This window comes from Podarcis muralis, chromosome 14, assembly GCF_964188315.1.
Source record: "Podarcis muralis chromosome 14, rPodMur119.hap1.1, whole genome shotgun sequence".
Classification (NCBI taxonomy): Eukaryota; Metazoa; Chordata; class Lepidosauria; order Squamata; family Lacertidae; genus Podarcis; species Podarcis muralis.
In genome coordinates, this window is record NC_135668.1 from 10991667 (window position 1) to 11012380 (window position 20714).

General features: G+C 42.2%; 1 protein-coding gene across 4 annotated transcripts in view; it reads right to left on the reverse strand.

Moving 5' to 3' along the window:
* Nucleotides 1-2257: 2257 nt before the first annotated feature.
* Nucleotides 2258-20714, reverse strand: part of LOC114584146 (tropomodulin-3) — a 50658-nt gene continuing 32201 nt past the window's right edge. For 2 of the 4 annotated variants that reach the window (XM_028705714.2, XM_077919061.1), the window contains 6 exons: nt 17760-17890; nt 16725-16832; nt 15716-15859; nt 12910-13054; nt 10692-10761; nt 2258-7025 (listed from right to left, as the gene is read on the reverse strand). In XM_028705714.2, the coding sequence (XP_028561547.2) occupies nt 10706-10761; nt 12910-13054; nt 15716-15859; nt 16725-16832; nt 17760-17890 (584 nt within the window). In that variant the 3' untranslated portion in view covers nt 2258-7025; nt 10692-10705. Of the gene's footprint in view, nt 7026-10669; nt 10762-12909; nt 13055-15715; nt 15860-16724; nt 16833-17759; nt 17891-20714 lie in introns of all 4 variants that reach the window. The other 2 variants (XM_077919060.1, XM_028705715.2) reach the window with 2 other exon arrangements.

A 20714-nucleotide genomic window follows, 5' to 3' on the forward strand; every position in this document is an offset into this window, starting at 1 on the left:
TCACCACTATGAGCTGAATAAAGAGCATGGAATCCACACTCGACTCTGAGTATATTTCAGTACCGCTTTGGCGGGAAGGTAAACGGCGTTTCCGTGCGCTGCTCTGGTTCGCCAGAAGCAGCTTAGTCATGCTGGCCATGTATGCTGGTTCCCTCGGCCAATAAAGTGAGATGAGCGCCGCAACCCCAGAGTCAGCCACGACTGGACCTAATGTTCAGGGGCCCCTTTACCTTTAAGCAAGCTATAAGCTTAGGGCCCCACTCTCTTGGTGGCCCCCCAAAAAATTTAAGGGGGGGGGGGAAACTGGATGTACATTTCCAAAATATAAGATAAAAAACAAATAAAATAAAACCTACATACAGCAACAGTGTTTTGTGTTGTGTAGGCTCTTATTTGTTATGTGCAAATAGCTTTAGATACCTATTAGGTCCATAACTGACCCTATAGCATATATTCCCAGACATATATGGAATACTGCTGTCTCTAGCATTGTCCGGGTGGAAATTTGTAGTTATCCAGGAAAATATGTATGGCAGCCCATGTCGGCAGTGCCAATTTCCCATAAACAACTCTGGGCAAAGCTCAACAACTTTTCCGTCCGGATTTTCACTCTTTGAAATATGGCAACCCTATCTCAAGGAGCTGGATGCAGGCTAATGCAAGCTAAAGGGAGAGAGATTTGATTTTTACTCTGATCGTAGTTATGTTATGTATATTTAAGAAGAACATATGCTCAAATATGCATATGTCTTATACATATTTTTGGATGCATCATTTATGTTTTTGTACCTGTTTTTTTAAGAATAGGATTCAGAATGCAGCAGGTTAGGATTCAGAAAGCAGCAGGTTAGTAAAGCTTTGAATAGTAATTATGGGTCTGGACGATTTTTTCTTCCAAAAGGAGTCAGCTTTTATGCATCCATGCTGCACAATATTAATATCTGCAGTAGAACCACCCTGCTAGATCAAGCCAATGGCCCATCTATTCCAACATCCTGCTTTCATGGTGCCAACCAGAAGCCTACAGGCAGCTCACAAGCACGGCCGGCAGGTAAGCAGCACCTGTGGTTCCCAGCAACTCAGGGCCTATTCAGAGCTTTATTGCCATTATTATTTATTGAATTTCTATAGCGCCCTTCATCTGAGGACCACGGGGTGGTTTATAATATAAAAACACAAAAATACGTAACATAGCAACAGAGAGCAATAACTCCACTCCCTGCCCCAGTTTAAAAGGCCATATTTCTTCCAATTAGTCAAAAGCCTGGGAGAAGACCAACCAACAGGTGTCTCCAACATCTGGAGGGCAACATGTTGACTGCCCCTGCACTGATGCCTTAAAAATATCTCATCAGTCCTACCATCTTCCCTCTTGTCTGATAGCCCAATGCAACTTATGTGCTTGGTAGCTGTGAATGCAGCCCCATGGGGTAAAAGGAAAGGAAAGCATTGATAGCTGGTTAGAGCATGGCATGCCAAGGTTGTAGGCTCGATCCCATGTGGGACAACTGCATATTCCTGCATTTCAGGGCGTTGGACTTGGATGATCCTCAAGGTCCATTCAAATTCTGTGATTCTATGATAAAGAGGGAATATATGTCTTCTTTCTGCATGGTGAGGAAGGGGAATCCCAATGGTTGGTTATGAAAGTTTTCTCTGACTTTATAGATGCCGATTATCTCCCTTAGCAATTTAATAACAAAGCGGTAGTGGGGTTGGAATGCAAGACGATCCACAAGATCTATGTGCTTTCTTTTTTGAACCATCCAATCCCCAACTGAACCAAGTTGGTCACCAGAGTGACATGTACACGAAGCATTTCAGGATGAGAAAACCACTGCAGTGACTACCGTATTTTTTGCTCTATAAGACTCACTTTTTCCCTCCTAAAAAGTAAGGGGAAATGTGTGTGCGTCTTATGGAGCGAATGCAGGCTGCGCAGCTATCCCAGAAGCCAGAACAGCAAGAGTGATTGCTGCTTTCGCTGCGCAGCGATCCCTCTTGCTGTTCTGGCTTCTGGGATTCAGAATTTTCTTGTTTTCCTCCTCCAAAAACTAGGTGCATCTTATGGTCTGGTGCGTCTTATAGAGCGAAAAATACGGTACTTGAGAAACACAAAGATGCAGACCATGGACCTCAATTTCTTTCTTTCTTGGACCTAAATTTTTGATATAAAGGAATGCCTTCCAAATCACATGAAACAATAAACCTACTTAAAGCGGGAGAAAAACCACCTTGTAATAATACTTTGAAAAAATCATTTGGATATTTTTATTACAATAACAGCAGCATACAGCGCTGGCATTCCTATATATTCCCATTCATGTTTTTTCCCCACAGAAACTTTGCCCAAAGATTCGAGAAAGTTTATAGCTTACAAACAGTATTATCTGTATCAAAAATAGTAAGAGAAGATAACATTTGTAAACAGTATTAAGTGGAAACACAGTATTTTGTCATATAGTATTCTGTTCAAGATCTTGAAAGTGGAGCCTAAAGCCAAGAGTTGTTTATTGTTGTTTTTAAAAAAGGGTAAGTGCATATATTTTAAAACATAAAGCAGTCTCTCACCTCAGCAAGAACCATTAGACTAAAAATGCACAACACCTTTTTGGGAAATGGCCCAGTTCTACAGTCATTTCTGAACCATCATTGTATGTAGACTTTCATGATATGTGCCCTTAACAGTAAGCTTAGTGAACCGGAATGAAGTATGAAAAGTCAGACAATTGCACTGCATTATAGTGTGCAACTCAGAAAGCTTTAAGTTCCAAGGAGTAGAAACAGGAATGCATACAAAACTAGAAAGAGTTAAAGTATCCTCAGAAGTCCTATCTCAAAAGGACAATTTGATGGCTTAGAGCAGGTTCCCTGCCTCTTTTCTCTACTCCTAGAGAAGATTGCTTGGCATTAAAAGGATGCCTGCTTCTATTCCACTAGGACAATGATCACTGAACTCTCTCAGGCTAGCTACCAGCTCACACAGACCTCTAAACTTAGGTGCTGCTAAATGCTCATATCACCATAATACTGATGGTCCATCTGGGCCAAAAGGAGCCAACGTGATTCTCTCCAGGTGCTTCTTAACTCCTGCCACCTCCAGCCAGGGTGGTCAATGGTCATCTTGGATGGTCAACAGCCATCAATGGGAGGCGCTGCCCAAAGCATCTACAGGGCACCCCACTGACCGCTCCTGGTCCGAAGCACAAGAGAGCTTCACACTTTACTGCCTTCCTTCATCTTTTAATTGAACATTTTCTGACGGTCATCGAAGCACCAATGAACTCTGCACCTGATCTGACAAATATGAAACCAGCTCAGTTAGTAATACAGAACCCGCCCTGTAACAGAAAAACAGAGAAACATTTACTCTCTCTGTGTGTATATGTGTTTTGACAACTTTTATATTGTATTAGGCACTACAGAAATTGAAAACCATCCATTCCACAACACCTCTTGATCCTAATGTGATGTAGGCAAACTCCCATGCAAGCCCTATTGAACTGAATGGAGGTCATGCAGTAGCAGTGCTTTCTGCACCCCATCCCTCGAGTTTCAGACAATGCAATACTCTACAAGTATTTACAGGGACGCAGACTTATAAAAAATATTGGGGGGGCCCGGGAAAGCTCATGAATAATAAATAAGCTCATGAATATGCAAATAAAGTGGCGCCGCCTCCTCGTGAGCGAATAGGGGAGAGCGTGCTGCGCCTATTAATCAGCTCCAAAGGAAATTGGGTGGAGCTTTTGCTCGGGAGGGAGGGCAGGAGGCATGCAGCCCGCCCCTCCCTGTGCATTTTGGGCTGGGGGAGGGGCGGCGATGGCGCTCTGCTGGAGGGGCGCCGGAGATTATTGGGGGGGCAGAGCCCCCCCAAACGAATTTTTGAGGGGGCTCGGGCCCCCTCAAGCCCCATGGAGTCGGCGCCTATGAGTATTTATGATGTTTTGGTCAACTTAGCATAGCACCACTTGTTGAAAAACACCCATGGAGCATTCCTGCCCATGCAATGTGGCTTGTGTGAGCCAAGTACCCAAGTAAGTGCAGGGCTGCAGTCTCAATAGATAGATAGATTTTTTTTAAAAATGCACGCAGATGATTTGAGTTCATTCTTTAAGGGGGGGGACACCTCTAAAAAAAGCCTGCCAGTTTGCAGTCTCAGCTCTCTTATAAAAAGCCATTCCTGTTTTGTGGCTCTCCATATGTCTGAAGCAGGGTGTTTCAGAAGCCCCCCCCCCCCCAAAAAAAAAATTAACTGGGTGTATCAGCCGCCTGGCAGGCTGCAAACCTGACAGGCATTTTGTCAAAAGAGAAAAAATAAGGGGGAGAGAAAGCTACTTAATCTTTGATTTTTCAGAACAAACCCACACTATCTTCTAAATAGCTGCATCGTATTTACAGACTGAAACTTTTAAAATGCATATGTTTATACGGAGGCAACGACCTTCTCTTCCCCCCTCCGTTTTTTCCTTGTTTTTGGGACTGTTTTAAAGCTTTGCAAGTGAGAAAAGAGATTTGGATTTGTTTTCCAAAATTGTTTTTAAAAATGCACGTTTCTGTTTTACAACACCTAAGTGCCAATAGGAACAAACATGTTAATATGGTTTCTTTAACGCAGTCTTTGCATACAATGCAGAAACGAACAAAAAAAACCCCCTCTGCCCTATAGCACCCTCCAGGTAGAATGTACTACAACTCCCATCAGCCCTTCACTATTGTGGATGATGGGAGTTTTAGTCCTAACATCTGGAAGACACCTGTTTTAGGATGACTGCCCTACAGAAACATACAACTTTAACTTCGGTATTCTCAGTGCACTGATTCGGAAAAACGTATCACTGATTTCAACACAACTTCCTTTAAGGCAAAATGTTTGCAGTTATGGTCCATATTCAAAGAGACAATGATGTGAAAAATAGCACATCAGAGTTGGGCAACATTAATCAAAATGCTTTCATCCTGGCCTGATGCTCTGCTCTGTGCCTTTTAGTTTTGCACTCAACAAATCAAAGAGCCAAAAGGTGTCAGAAAAATGAAGGAAAAACAAGATTGAACCTGGCCAGAGTTGTTTCCTAGTTTTTCTGAAGATAGAACCCTGAACTAAAAAATGAACCTGGCGTATACTCTGTGAATCCTATTCCATATACTACTACTGCTTGAGCTCCATTGACTTGTATCATGGTTTGCATAGGAGAAGCCTGGCGGATTTTGTCCAACATGCATGATTATTCCCCGTACCACGTGAAACTGGAGCTGTAAGTCAGTAGCAGGTATTAACATAGTGGCATTAAAACGGTCCTTATTTCACAGTGGGAACCAAGCTCAGGTCACCAAACCATCCTGTTAGTTATAGCTGTTGTAAGGTTAAAAGTATGTGTTGTTATTAACAGGTGTTTGAAAACTCTGGATTTTCCCTGCCAGCTGCACCAGAACTGTGAAAGAATACAAAATTTCCTATGCACATGACGGATGAAGCAGAGTAAGGGCTGGAGCCAGGGTTGAGGTTAGTAAAATACCACTTGGTATTTTAAGTCAGCGAACCCCTAGTGGCAAGGTTGGACAACTGAGAAGCCGCCATTAAAAAATCCCCACAGCATCTCAGAACAGTCAATGTATTGCCCCACAGCATCGTGGGAAACTAAAAGTGGTGGCGCCCAACTGGAAGCCATTTTAATTCCTCACGATGCCCAAGTGATGCTCTGTTGGCTGCCCTGGGGCATTGTGGGCAATTTAAAATGGTGGCTCATGGGAGGCATCGGTGAAAGTGGGCCCTGTTGAGGTGCTCAGAGGCTGCAAGGCCGCAGCAGCTGTCTGTGGGTGCTGGTAAGTAGAGGAAGCCTGAAGTTTCTAAAAACGTGCCATGTCACACTGGTCAGACCTCACAGCCAAAGAGCATAAAACCTGGTTGCCATGTGTTTTGGCCTATACAAAACAGCATACCAGCGGACTGCTACCTGATGCTGTGCTATGACTCAGAAGCCGTTTGTGTAGGTTTGGCATGCTGCCACTGAAGTGTGTGTGTGTGTGTGTGTGTGTGTGTGTGTGTGTACGTGCACGCACACACACACACATATATATATACTCACACACAAAGAGAGATTCCAAAGAATATAACTCGGCACGACGCGGATGAAACGAAAACACCAAAAGGTCCATAAATACATCCAGTTCAGACATAACAGAACAAAGGTGCCGAAACGTCATGTTCTGTAAGTTGACAGAAAAGGAAGCCAAGCAAACACCAGCAAAGGCTTAAAATTTCAATCTCCATTTCTGTCGGCTTCACTTACCTCCAATGAGGTAAGAGAGTAGAAACAGCCCTTAAAAGTGGGATAATAATCTCTTATAAAAAGAAGTTTCAAGCTTAAATCTCCATATCAAGAAAGCATTCTACATGGTCAAAGCACGTTAAGAACCAGAGGAGTAACTGCAGCAGCAGTGATTTATCCGCATCACATACAAAGTTGAAGTAAGTGGTCAAAGTCCTTTGCTTTTTCTTGGAAGGGTCTCTTTCTCTCCCCCACCCCCACCCCACCCGAAACATTTGTTTTCTAAAAATATGGAGTCCGTATTTTAAATAAGGACTCCGGGTTTCCTGCCTGAAAACTTGCTCCCTGCGGGTTTAAAACCGTCTGCCGATCCTTGACTGCATGTCATGAGAATACTCCGCAGATGCTAGAATTGGTACTTATCTTTGTGGAAGACACACACCCAAGTTCTGAAATGAAAGGCTGTTCAAGAACTGATCTTGGGCAGATATAGTTACAAGGCTTTGAACATACATGTGCTGGATATCACGCATACAAATATACATTTACAACACAGACACACAAAAACAGAACACCCGACAACAGGAGGAATGGCGATTCCAGTCTTTTCCCTTCTACCCAGGTAAGAAGTAATCTTGAGGTTGCCGAAGAAACCATCTCAGCAGATGCACCTGGAGGAGCTCCATTCTCCATGCCACACACATCTGGCAGCCGCGAAGGTTTATTGATGGTCTCCTTCCACTCTTCTTTTGCGAACTGTGCCCACAGAGGTGGGGGAAGAGAAACAAGACATGAGTCAACGCTGGTGTAAGGCTATCATGTTTCAGTTACTGGAATGACGTCTATTAACAGCCAAGAACTAGGAGGACTAATTGCAGCATTTGTCATGCACATTAAAAATGGTGGCCATGACTGAATTCTCCTACCCTTCAGCGATTTTTAAAAATTTCCTTTGTTTATTATGGGTTGGATCCAAAGTTCCCTTGATTGAGCACAAAGGCACTTCGGCTTACACAACTAGTCCCCATTTCACATTCCATCCATCCATCCCTCTCTCTCCCACTGCGCTGCTCGAAGCCACATCCTATGTCATTCCAAAGCATCCATGACTGATGGATGGGCCATTCTCACCATCCAGCATGCCAAATTTTAAAAGCCCCAGCGAACCTGAAGAACAGCTTGTAATGTGGCAGTGGGTATGCGATGTGGTTAACAAAACAAAACCACATCCGTGCTGCAGCGCATTGGGACTGCGGAGCTTTTACTGCAATTACTCTTCCTGTGCCTTTTGCCTGCATAGCAAAGATACTTGATGTTATTCAGCACTTTTTAAAACGGGTCTGGAGTCTTTACTGTACCGGTACAACTACAGAAGCACAGCACAAAAACACAATTCTTAGCAAGCAGGTCATGTTGACCTGAATTGGTAAGAGATTAAAAACACAGCCTATTATGGAACAGTTCAAGGAGGTCTCCTACTGCAAACCTTGTTTTGTTTTTTCAAACCAGGCAGGGAAATATTCATTCCAAAACAGTTAATTTGATAAGCCAAAGATTTAACTGGTCAATTCTGCACACACAATTCTCTGGCCTTTTTGTTAGCTTAAGAAAACACGTTAGTCCATCAAGTCAACAGTGAAGAGAGTCCAAACAGTCTTGTAAATATTTTCAGAAGGTTACTGAACATGTATATTAAGCAAGGAGGGGAAAAAATATATCAGCCCTGTATTTTGAAAGGAAACAGTTCTTCAAAACTTCTAAGTTTAAATGTACTGAAAACTCATTTTTTGTAAGAATCGGTAACTAAGAAGCTCACTCCATTGGCGCAGGCAGGCCTAGGCTAATAATAATAATAAGAAGAAGAAGAAGAAGAAGAAGAAGAAGAAGAAGAAGAAGAAGAAGAAGAAGAAGAAGAATTTATACCCGGCCCATCTGGCTGGGCTCCCCAGCCACTCTGGGCGGCTTCCAAAAGAATATTAAAATACTGTGATACATCAAACATTAAAAGCTTCCCTAAACAGGGCTGCCTTCAGATGTCTTCTAAAAGTCTGGTAGTTGTTGTTCTCTTTGACATCTGGTGGGAGGGCGTTCCACAGGGAGGGCGCCACTGTAACTTGGCTTCTCGCAGTGAGGAATCCAATTTGCTTTTTCTAGAACCAGCTGGAGTGCAAAACAGCAGCTCAGAGGCACAGATGCACTTATTAATTTAATGAAATTTATACACCACATAACATATTAACTACATATCTGTGCCTTTTAACTGCAGCTGCTGGTTTGATTCCACAACTTGCAGGCCTAGGGAAAGCTGATCTGGATGGAGACCACAGCAGAAGGTGGTAAAGAGTTGAAGCCCGCTTATACTAGGATCCTCCTTTGGACACCCTGCACAGGCAATTCACGTTTTTAAAAAGCCCTTCACTTTAACCAATGCAGAACTCAGTGGCGCAGTGGACCCCAGTTGGCTTGCGCAGCTGATTGGTGGAGGCAGCAAGCCTCCTTTACCAATGCACAATTGCGAGTGATGTCATGGGGCATCAGGAGAGAGCATTTGTGGGAAACAGCCTCACAGGCCAAAGTGGGACCTGTGTGGGTCCAGTTAGGTTTGTGGAACAAATGTCTCCCCCGCCCCCGACTTAAAGGCAATGATAAGCCATTATCGTAGTGTAGCTGGGCCCAAAGAATTAAGGAAAAAGGAGCCTCTGAGCACATGGCCCAGTACGTTTTTTAATTTGGTACTGGAAATGAGCTCACAGTCCTTTCACCTCAACATCTGATGCCCCTCTCCACCTTTCTTCATTGCAGCGTCCGAACTGGGAAAGAACAAAATGCCAAAAAGAAGAGAAGAAGAGTTTGGATTTGATATCCTGCCTTTCACTCCCCTTCAGGAGTCTCAAAGCGGCTAACATTCTCCTTTCCCTTCCTCCCCCACAACAAACACTCTGTGAGGTGAGTGGGGCTGAGAGACTTCAGAGAAGTGTGACTGGCCCAAGGTCACCCAGCAGCTGCATGTGGAGGAGCGGAGACGCGAACCTGGTTCCCCAGATTACGAGTCTACCACTCTTAACCACTACACCACACTGGCTCCCAAAAGATTGGATTTTTGGAACACGTTTCACTTCGGAGACGACTTGGAAACCTCCACTGGTCCAAAATGCAGTGGCCAGATAGATTACTGCCAGTGGTTCTGTTTAGATCTTACCTAACGTATTTTAATACAAGTGCACTGGTTGCCAAATTTATTTCTAGGCCCAATTCAAGGTGCCCATGTTAGTGTTTAAAGCCCTACAGACCGCTTTGGGTGTTAAGAATGACAGAGGAGACCCTATTGGTTGTTTTCCCATCCTCAGAAACTTGGGGCGGAGGCGGCTCGGAAGACGGCCTTCTCTGTAGCAGCCCCCAAATTGTGAAATTCTCTCCCAAAAAGGGTGCCCCAAGCTTCTCCATTGTACAGGTTTCAGTAAATACCAAACACGCATCTTCACCCTGGCTTTTGACATATATTTAGGACCCACCTCATTCTGTGTTTGCAAGATGGTTTGAACTGTTTTTAACATTGTGCTTTAATTGCTGTAACCTGCCCTAAGACCTTAGGGTGAAGGGTGGGTAATAAATACATAATCACAACGTATTTTTGGTGGTGAATATAACATGAATTATGGGAATTACACTAGAACTTAGTCCAATGTTGATTTTATTTAACTGGATCAAGGAAGATGAATATAACATGAATTATGGGAATTACACTAGAACGTAGTCCAATGTTGATTTTATTTAACTGGATCAAGGAGGGTATTCCAAAGGAAATGAAATCTTTTAATAATAAAATATTATTTTATATCTTTAAATGACATCTGAAGGCAGCCCTGTTTAGGGAAGTTTTTAATATTTAACGCTGTATTGTTTTTAACACTTGATTGGAAGCCACCCAGAGTGGCTGGGAAAACTCAGCCCGATGGGCGGGGTATAAATAATAAATTATTATTAAATTATTATTATTAACAACAACCTTGCTAACAGCAGCACCCAAATGTGTTGACATGCAAGTGGAAAAGTCCACTTGTTACATTTATTTTGTATTTTTCTTTATTCCACACCTATGCTTTTGAGCCCAATCAGCTCTGAGTCTGTTTAAAGAATAGCGACCCATTATGACACCATATATTGCAACCCATTGCTGCATGAAACTGCCTCAAGAACAGAATTGTACAGGATTTCATTTACGCCTCCCTAATTAATCATGCTATTAGAAAGGAATTCCAGAGCCTCCACGAAATGAAAAAAAGCATGCAGAAGAGTGTGATGGAAACATGGAGCAACAGTGTGCACACGAAGAGCTGTTAGGAGATTCATACAGAGACAAGGAAAGGTTTTAAGAGAGTTTCTCTTGCTGTGTTCAGTACCCAATTGGGCGTTTGCAATAACCTGTCTCAGAAGCTTCAGGGCTGAAGAGATGAAAGGGCATTTGATGACATTTTAACTCCTATACGCCAGACTAGGAAAGCAAAATAAAAAAGCAAGATATAAATAGACGAGAAAAGATAGACCATCCAGCAATGACATATCACAGCTGGAATTTGGGGCGGAAAATAGGAAAGTTTACAATGTGCTGAGCGGCTTTTTGAAAATGAAAGTAAGAAGAGGCCAAGTTATATTTCCTTAGAAGCCTAGATTATTTTCCTGCAGTGTTGAGGACACCTTTTGCTCTCCATCCCACCGGTGCTTGGCATGTACAGTGGTACTTTGGGTTACATACACTTCAGGTTACATACACTTCAGGTTACAGACTCCGCTAACCCAGAAATAGTACCTCGGGTGAAGAACTTTGCTTCAGGATGAGAACAGAAATTGTGCTCCGGCGGCATGGCAGCAGCGGGAGGCCCCATTAGGTAAAGTGGTGCTTCAGGTTAAGAACAGTTTCAGGTTAAGAATGGACCTCCAGAACGAATTAAGTACTTAACCCGAGGTACCACTGTACTCTTTGTTAGTAGCTGTTCAAGCAACTCTTAAGCTCAGTCAGTAGAGCATGAGACGCTTCATCTCAGTACAGGGCCATGGTTTTGAGTCCCACACAGGGCAAAAAGATTCTTGCATTGCAAAATGCCCCCAGCCAGCTCTCTACCCAATCACCTTCCTATTTACAAACAGCTGGTCAGCTCCTCCTTAGCCTCAGTGCTGCCCTTTGTAGAACTCAGCAGGGAAGAGGACGGGGCCAAAACTAGAATGGGGTTGGCTCTCCCTGTCAGTGGCTCAAACAACCGACTGTTTGGCCTTTGGCCCTGCCACTCCCAATAGGCAACATCTACTACCAAGAACACTTGTGATTAAACCTGCTTGCTTTCCTCCCCATTCCCTCCAATTCCTCTTCCCTTGGGTTTGTTATAAGTCTCAGGGGAGCCACTCTGGAAAACTTTACAGTTAAATAGCAGGATTTTGTGGGAGGGAGCATTACTTGTTCAGTTCTGTTTTATTACATACAGTGGTACCTCGGTTCTCGAACGTAATCCGTTCTGGAAAACCGTTTGACTTCCGTAACGTTCGAAAATCGAGGCGCAAAGGGCAGTCTGCAAATTGCATTGAGAAAACTGAAAACAACCAACCCTGGAAGTAAAATACAACAATAATATTTCACTCATACAGTAACAAACAGCATTTAAGGTTACATGTAGTTAATTCTCACTACATGATTGAATTTTGTGTGTGTAATATTTTATGTTCTTCACGTTCTCATTGTACGAGTAACAAGAACTGTATTATTGTTTGTTAACTGTATTTTGTTAACTAATGAAGCATTATTTTTTTAAATAGAGAGAAAATCGGAAAACACACAGTGGAAGCCGTTCGAATTCTGAGGTGCGTTCGAAAACAGAAGCATTTACTTCTGTGTTTTCGGTGTTCAGGTTCCGAAACGTTCGTCAATGCAGACGTTCGAGAACCGAGGTACCACTGTATTTTGTGTTCTCATTTTGTATTTTTCTGTTGTGAACCGCCTTGGGATCTTTGGATGAAGGGTAGAATATATTAATATTATTATTATTATTATTATTATTATTATTATTATTATTATTATTATTATCATCATCACCATCCCTTAACTAAGTAAATCAATCTGGTTGGCCATTATGAGAAACTAGATAGGCCAGAGGTGGGGAACATTTTGCAGGCAGAAGGCCACATTCCTCAGCAGGCAACCTTCTGAGGACTACGCACAAGTAGTATGTGCGGTCCTGAGGCAACTGAAGGATGGAGCAATGCATGTGACTCTTAACCTTTGTTCGGCAGGTTATATTCCAATTATACAAATACAGCAGTTTCACACCCACCTTCATCCAGGAAAGTAAGAGGCATGATCAGAGTTGAAGGACACTTTCCAGTCAGGCAAAAGCACAAGGAGGCAAGATAAGAGCAAGCTAGGGGGCCGCATTTAGTTTGAGGTTCCCCACCCCCGAGACAGGCCTTAGGCCTGATCCAACGAGGCTCTTGAAGAGGAATCAATGTGTAGGGGGAGCATACCAGCTGGAGGGGCTGAACTTTTGGTGGCAGTTTTCCTTACAGGCACATTCTTACACAAATTATGCCAGGTAGCTGCCACCACGCTCCGTGTGACTGAGGCCTGCTCGTTCTGCGGCAGAAAACGCCTTACCCAAATCGTTGTTTTTCGTAATTGCATCCGCTGCTCTGGCTCGCGGTCCCTGCTGCGTGAACTGATATCCGAACTTGAGGATCTTTGTGTTCTCCTCGAGCATCTTCACAATCTCCGTTTCTACAGGGGTCCCCAACTGCTGCCTCTGGTGGAATCAGCAAAGCATTAGAAAATCAGCAAACGTCGGTCCAGGGTTGCCCAAAATATAGTCTCCTAAGCACCTTGGGATTTTTAGATCAGTAGTGGGAACACTGAGATGGGTGATTTGACCCTAAAAGGGTCAGTTAAGAGGAGTTATGTTTCGAATTCAGAAACGATTAAACTTTCAGGCACCAAATTAAAGCTCGAGGCAAATCATCTCTTGCTTTCACTAAGAGTCAGATACGGTGAAAATAAAATTATTATTATTATTATTACAGTGGTGCCCCGCAAGACGAATGCCTCGCAAGTCGAAAAACAAGCTAGGCGAAAGGGTTTTCCATTTTTTGAGTCGCTCCGCAAGACGAATTTCCCTATGGGCTTGCTTCGCAAGACGAAACGTCTTGCGAGTTCTTGCGAGTTTGTTTCCTTTTTCTTAAAGCTGCTAAGCCGTTAATAGCTAAGCCGCTAATAGCCGTGCTTCGCAAGACGAAAAAACCGCAAGATGAAGAGACTCGCGGAACGGATTAATTTCGTCTTGCAAGGCACCACTGTAATGCTTTGATTCTTCACTGGCAGCCTCGCAACTGACAGTAAGAGCTGTTTGGCAGTAGAATAGACTCTCATAAGAGGTGGTGGACTCTCCTTCCTAGGAGGTTTTTAAGCAGAGGTTGGCTGGCCATCTGTCATGGATGCTTTAGCTGAGATTCCTGCATTACAGGGGTTTGGACTATATGACCCTTGGGTCCCTTCCAATTCTATGATTCTATGAACTGACACTGCTTGGGAATTTTAAAAGACTAATAAAAACTCCAGTGATTTTAAGAAGTCAGTGCCATTTTGAAAGGTTCAGTCTGTCATCTTGATTCAGAATGGTGCTCAGTTTTATCCAAACATAGAAGAAAACCAGCTTTCAGAAACCATCATGCGTATTTGGTTATGGTATCTTAAGAGGTGTCCAAATGCACAGAGAGAAGAACAGACAAACCATTTTGTAAAATATAAGATATAAGAGCATATCTAATTATTTTTAAAAAATTGTAAGCACAGGACAGATATGGACGTGTGTGCAGAGATTGCAAACTGCATGTTAAAAACAATAGCCACAACATCCCTATCTCAACTGTCAAAACTAATTTGTTTAATAACTAGTATGTAAGGAGTAGCTAACATTTTTTTTAAAAAAAACAGCTATTTTTAGTCTCAGCAATTAAAGTTATAGGGCAATTACTGTCATTGGAAGGCGGCTGTTCAAGGCCAACACAAAACTAAGCGAGAGAGAGAGAGTTAAATTCATGTTGTAGATTAAAAAAAATGTTACAGGTAGGTAGCTGTGTAGGTCTGCTGTAGTCGAAACAAAATAATAATAAAAATTCCTTCCAGGAGCACCTTAGAGACCAACTAAGTTTGTTATTGGTATGAGCGTTCGTGTGCATGCACACTTATTCAGATTCTTCGTGCATGCACACGAAAGCTCATACCAAGATCAAACTTAGTTGGTCTCTAAGGTGCTACTGGAAGGAATTTTTTTTATTTTGTTTTGACTACAGCAGACCAACACGGCTACCTACCTGTAACATTTTTTTAATCTACAACATGAATTTAACACTCTCTCTTGCTTAGTTTTGTGTTGGTCTTGAACAGCCACCTTCCAATGACAGCAATTGCCCTGTAACTTTAATTGCTGAGACTAAAAATATCTTTTTTAAAAAAACAACATGTAGGGACCCTCACACAAGAACCAACTGCACTAACTGTCTCTCTATTTCCATCTGTCTGCCAACTGCTTTCCCAACTGCTTCAACCAACCAACCAACCAACCAACCAAACCTCGGGCTAAGCCCTTTTATAAACAGGTAGGCTCCACCTCTGGCTTTCTATTGGTCTACCTATTAACTCTTTCTCTCCCCCTGTACAGACATTTTCAAAAGAACGGGCAAACGCCACATCCCTCCCAGCTAAAAGAAGTTTGATCAGGAGGGATAACTGAACAGAGGAAAAATTATTAACTGTCCATGGTTAACCTTCATCATCAAACTTCTTTAAGGGGGGAGGGATGTAAGTAGAAGAGTTAGAGCAGGGATAAAATAAGACTAAGAGGGTAAAGGGTAACAGCATTTCGAATGCATTTAAAGTTTATTTCTACCTCCCCTCACACAAGAATCATTGGGTCTTCTTGATAAAGCATCGGCCACAATGTTTAGTCAGTTGGTTGGTTGGGAAGAAGCAGTTGGGAAAACAGTTGGTAGACAAATGGAAATAGTGTGCATGCACATGAAAGCTCATACCAATAACAAACTTAGCTGGTCTCTAAGGTGCTACTGGAAGGAATTTTTTAATTTAAAAAATGCTTCAGGAAAGGATTAATTACTCCAAAGGCATCACTCCTCTGAAGAATAAATCTGCCTAATTTGTCCCACTACAACATTCAGGCTGAGAGGAGACTTTCAATCTCTCAGCCCTCTGAGTGTTCAGTAGAAGGTCTGAATGCAGAATCCATGCAGTTACAGCTTCCACCAAACAGCATCATTTGAGAGGTGGACCAGTAGCTCAACCTTCAGCCTCACCCCCACCAAACTAGATTTATTTATTTTTCACAGCAAAGCTTTGGATCCTGGCTAGCCTGCACTTTGACAGTTAACTTTGCATAAGAAGCAGCTGAAGTTACCTGGTTATCAATCTTTATTTCAGTCAGGGTTTCGTTCTCCTTGAGTGCTTCGACCAATGCCAATACGCCCACACCGGTGATGAAGTTGGATTCAATGTTTAGACTCTTCAGTGTTTTGTTCACCCTCAGCATGTCGGCAAAAGCCTTGAAATACAAAGAGGTGTCAATGAAATCAGCCCATATGGAAAACCAAAGCAGAGTGCGACCATGTCAGGCATGAATGAAAGCCTATACGATAATGGTCAATACTCAAAAGGTGATGAGGGTGACAGTGTCCTGGTTCAAGACTTCCCTCCCACCAAAAGTCTTGCCTCATCCTGCAAACCTGGCTAAATTCAACAGCGCAACGGTATCACCTAGGCTTCAGAAACTACTGGGACACTGTCAGCTGACCAACCCCGGCCAATCAGAGCCCACCAGGCCCTATAAAAACCCAAACATCCAAGTCAATTTCTCAGTTTGACCAACTCATTATTGTGAAAAGCTGCTGAAGAGACTAGTCTTGCCTCATCTCCCCCTCATTATCATTTTATCATTTTTAATTTGTATACCGCCTTTCAATCTTACAATACTCAAGGCGGTTTACAAGCTGAAGAAACAAAAAATGTACAACTTATAACAATCTAATGCAATACAAAAATGTGATAATAAAACATAACTTTAAAATAGGCAACCTCCATCAAAAAAGTAACATTCAACAATCATTAGAATAGTATAAAATAATAATATCAACATATAAAAGTTAAACAGAAATCCACTCAACAGTTACAATAATATCTAAACTATAATCAATAAAACAACCCTCTCGTGCCCTGACCCTTCTGACGATGTCCTCTGGCTTTTGCACCAGAATGAGACCCCAAGTGTCAGCTTTAGTCTGAGCTTATCCAAAGCACGACAGGTTTTAAAAGCATCTCTCCCTCGTGCACCTTTTACCTCAACTCAGTTGTTTTGAGTACCTCGTGTCAAGACAACACCCTAGATTAGCGAACCCTGGAATGTCACTTACGACAGCAACAGGGTCGTTGCTCCGAGTAGCCGCAAGGCTGAAGCTCTTCACGTAAGTATTTGTTTCCAATGCCTTGGCAAATTCTTTCAGTGTTGGAATGGGAATGTTCTTCAATCAAAATTAAAAGAGAGTAAGACACAATTAATATTATGATGGCAGTTCCCTCCTTCATTCAACTTGGGAGCAGTGGGGCCCTCAGTCTATTTTCACAAGGGAGGAAAAAGAGGGGAGAGGGTGGCAGATAGATGCCCCATCTGCACTAAACATTTAAAGCAGTATCATACCACTTTAAACAGTCATGGCCTCCAGCAAGTAATCTTGGGAGCTGTAGTTTTGTTAAAGGTGCTGAGAGTTGTTAGGGGGTTCCTTTTCCCTTTCAAAGAGTTAAAATTCCCAGAGTGGTTCACAGTGAATCCAGGGAACTCTGGGAGCAGGGATTTCCTAAAAACTCTCAGCAAGGACAGCATGTGCCACTGTAAATATCCACAGATCAAAAAAACCAAAATAAAAACAATACAGTTGTAGCTTGGATCCCGAATGCCCTGGAACTCGTACGCTTTGGCTCCCAAATGCCGCAAACCCGGAAGTGATTGTTCTGGTTTGCGAATGTTCTTTTGGAACCCGAACGTCCGACAGGGCTTCTGCAGCTTCTGATTGGTTGCAGGAGCTTCCTGCAGCCAATCAGAAGCCGCAATTTGGTTTTGGAAGTCGAACAGACTTCCGGAACAGATTCCGTTCAACTTCCAAGGTACGACTGTAATTAAATAACAACTTGCATTGTAGTAAGTTAAGCACACTATTTGCCATCATAAAACACTGGAGCCACATTGCCACGGACACAGAAATTCTGGTCATTTTGAAAGCTACATTTCTGGACTCCAGGAACAGGCACCTGTACCCCACCGGATGCTGTTGGACTCTCATCAGCCTTGGCCAATGTGTTTTGAGTCAGAGATCATGGGAGCTGTAGTCCAGCAACATCTGGAGAGCCACTGGCTTTCCATCCCTGCTGTTCTCTGTATGCTTCACAGTTACCTTTATGTTGTTCAAGTTGACTTCAACGAGGCGCGAATCGTTGTCTTTAATCCTTTGCAAACTCTCCTCTACGTTTGTGGGATTTGGTGGCTCATTGAAGACGGGCATGATCTTTTCGCCTTTGACCACATCTAAATCCAGAGACAGGGAATGTGAGAAACACGAACACTGAATTTTTCTTTTTTTAAAAAAATAGATATTAGAATTTTACAAAATGAAAAAAGAAAAAAGAAAAATACAAAATAAAAATAGATAAAAAACAATTCCATCTTTCCATCACTTTCTTTCATTTGCTTATTTCCCGGACCTCCTCACACCTCCCTTTTTGTATTCCAGTTCAATTTGTTAGTTCAGCAAATCCCTCCCCTCTTTGTTTATCCTAATCTTTAATCTTAAAATAATGTAACATTAAATTTTTGTCTGTTAATAGTCCATTTTTTTCATACTCCTTATAGTGTTATAGCTAAAAACCACATAACTTTTCATCCAACATCATTCTAACATTCATTAATTTTACAATATTTCTGTAGGTAGTCTTTAAATTTCTTCCAATCTTCTTCCACTGACTCTTCTCCCTGGTCTCGGATTCTGCCGGTCATTTCTGCCAGTTCCATGTAGTCCATCACCTTCATCTGCCATTCTTCCAGGGTGGGTAGATCTTGTGTCTTCCAATACTTTGCGATAAGTATTCTTGCTGCTGTCATGGCATACATAACGAAAGTTCTATCCTTCTTCAGCATAAATTGGTCGACAATGCCCAGGAGAAAGGCCTCTGGTTTCTTCAGAAAGGTATATTTAAATACCTTTTTCATTTCATTATATATCATCTCCCAGAAAGCCTTAATCCTTGGGCACGTCCACCAAAGGTGAAAGAATGTACCTTCAGTTTCTTTACATTTCCAACACTTATTATCGGGCAAATGATAGATTTTTGCAAGCTTGACTGGTGTCATGTACCACCTGTATATCATTTTCATAATATTCTCTCTTAAGGCATTACATGCCGTAAACTTCATACCTGTGGTCCATAACTGTTCCCAGTCAGCCATCATAATGTTATGTCCAACATCTTGTGCCCATTTAATCATAGCAGATTTCACCGTTTCATCCTGAGTATTCCATTTCAACAGCAAGTTATACATTCTTGACAAAGTCTTCGTTTTGGGATCTAACAGTTCTATTTCCAATTTTGATTTTTCCACCTGGAATCCAATTTTCTTACGAACACTGAATTTTTCAATCACACACCCAAACGGTGCCGGTACTAGTTTTAAAATGCAGGTTCAGGTGTTGCAACATTTTTCTGTCAGGGCAAAATGTCAACTACCATCAACAAAATTCCACAGGGAGAAGTCTGTAGTATGGAAACATAGGGATAAACCAAAGTACACAGCACAACCTCCCATATCTTGAGTTCTTAAAAAAATATATTGCCCATGCCAATGCAATCCAGAAGGAAACTCAATTCTATTCCAATTCAATTGTAAAAAAACCTAATGGCTAAAATGTTTTGATTTGAAAGACAGTTACATTGATCTTTTAATTTACAGTGGTACCTCGCAAGACGAATGCCTCGCAAGACAAAAAACTCACTAGACGAAAGGGTTTTTTGTTTTTTGAGCTGCTTCGCAAGACGATTTCCCCTATGGGCTTGCTTCGCAAGACGGAAACGTCTTGCAAGTTTGTTTCCTTTTTCTTAACACCGTTAATACAGTTGCGAATTGACTTCGAGGAGCAACTCATAGAACGCGGTGTGGTAGCCTTTTTTGAGGTTTTTAAAGACTTTGGTGATTTTTGAAGCTTTTCCAAAACTTTTCCGACACCGTGCTTCGCAAGACGGAAAAAATCGCAAGACGACAAAACTCGCGGAACGAATTAATTTCGTCTTGCGAGGCACCACTGTACTCCTTGATGGTATCTGATGGGTGCTTATTTTTATATGTTTTATTACAAATATTGTGTGTTTTCCTTCTCTGATTATTTGTGGGAGGTTACTGAGTTGTTCTTGTTTTTATTTTGATTATATATGATTTTGATTATATATTTTGTGTTTTTATATTGTTTTATATATGATTATATATGATTTTGATTATATATTTTGTGTTTTTATATTGTTTTATATTGTGATTTTGTTTTATATTGTGATTTTGTGAACCGCCCTGAGACCTGTGGGTATAGGACAGTATATAAATTTTAATAATAATAAGGGCAACCCTTCACTAGAAAACAAAATTCATAACAATGGCCCACCGCTTCCTCAAGATGTCATGTGTTGCTGATATTGGGAGAACTTTAAATGAAAAATCTGGAACGGCAAAAAGATAAATTACAGGTTGTATCCCACTAAATTGTACTCGCAGTAGACCAGCTGAAATTAGGGGATCTGCTCTGAATGAGTCTGATACTGTAGCCTTATGAGGCTTTGCCCTCGGGTGGGAAAAATATTGCGCCTGGGAAAGGGAAGTGGGAGTCAACAGACACTCAAGGAATAGTTTCGGAGAAAAGGCTTTTATTTCTACCATCCATGAACTGGTAGAAGGAGAAAGTGTGATAGTCCACAAAAGCATGCACGAGTTCACAATCATGTGCACAAGCATATATACCCCTTTCTAGTTCCCTCCCCCTTTCTCCTCCCTCAGGAGTCCTGCCCCATGTTGAGGTTCCTGAGCATGTACAGAAAGCTGTCTTGGGACTATTGTGGACTCTTGGCAGGAAAGGGGGTGAGGGGGTTTTCAGAGTGTTCCCGTTGTTTCATTCTTGTGCTTTGGCATGGTTCCCGGAGAGAAAGCAAGTTGCAATGTGGTTCTGAGAAAGGCCTGAGAAGACAATGGGCTCTGTTCTCTACCTTGTTGCGATCTTTTTAGTTACAGCAAGCGGAATGTTTCTGATGCTTAGCTGCTGAGAAAATGATTTTGAAAAGCTTTGAGAAGCTTTGAGCCTGCTTGGGGGGGGGGA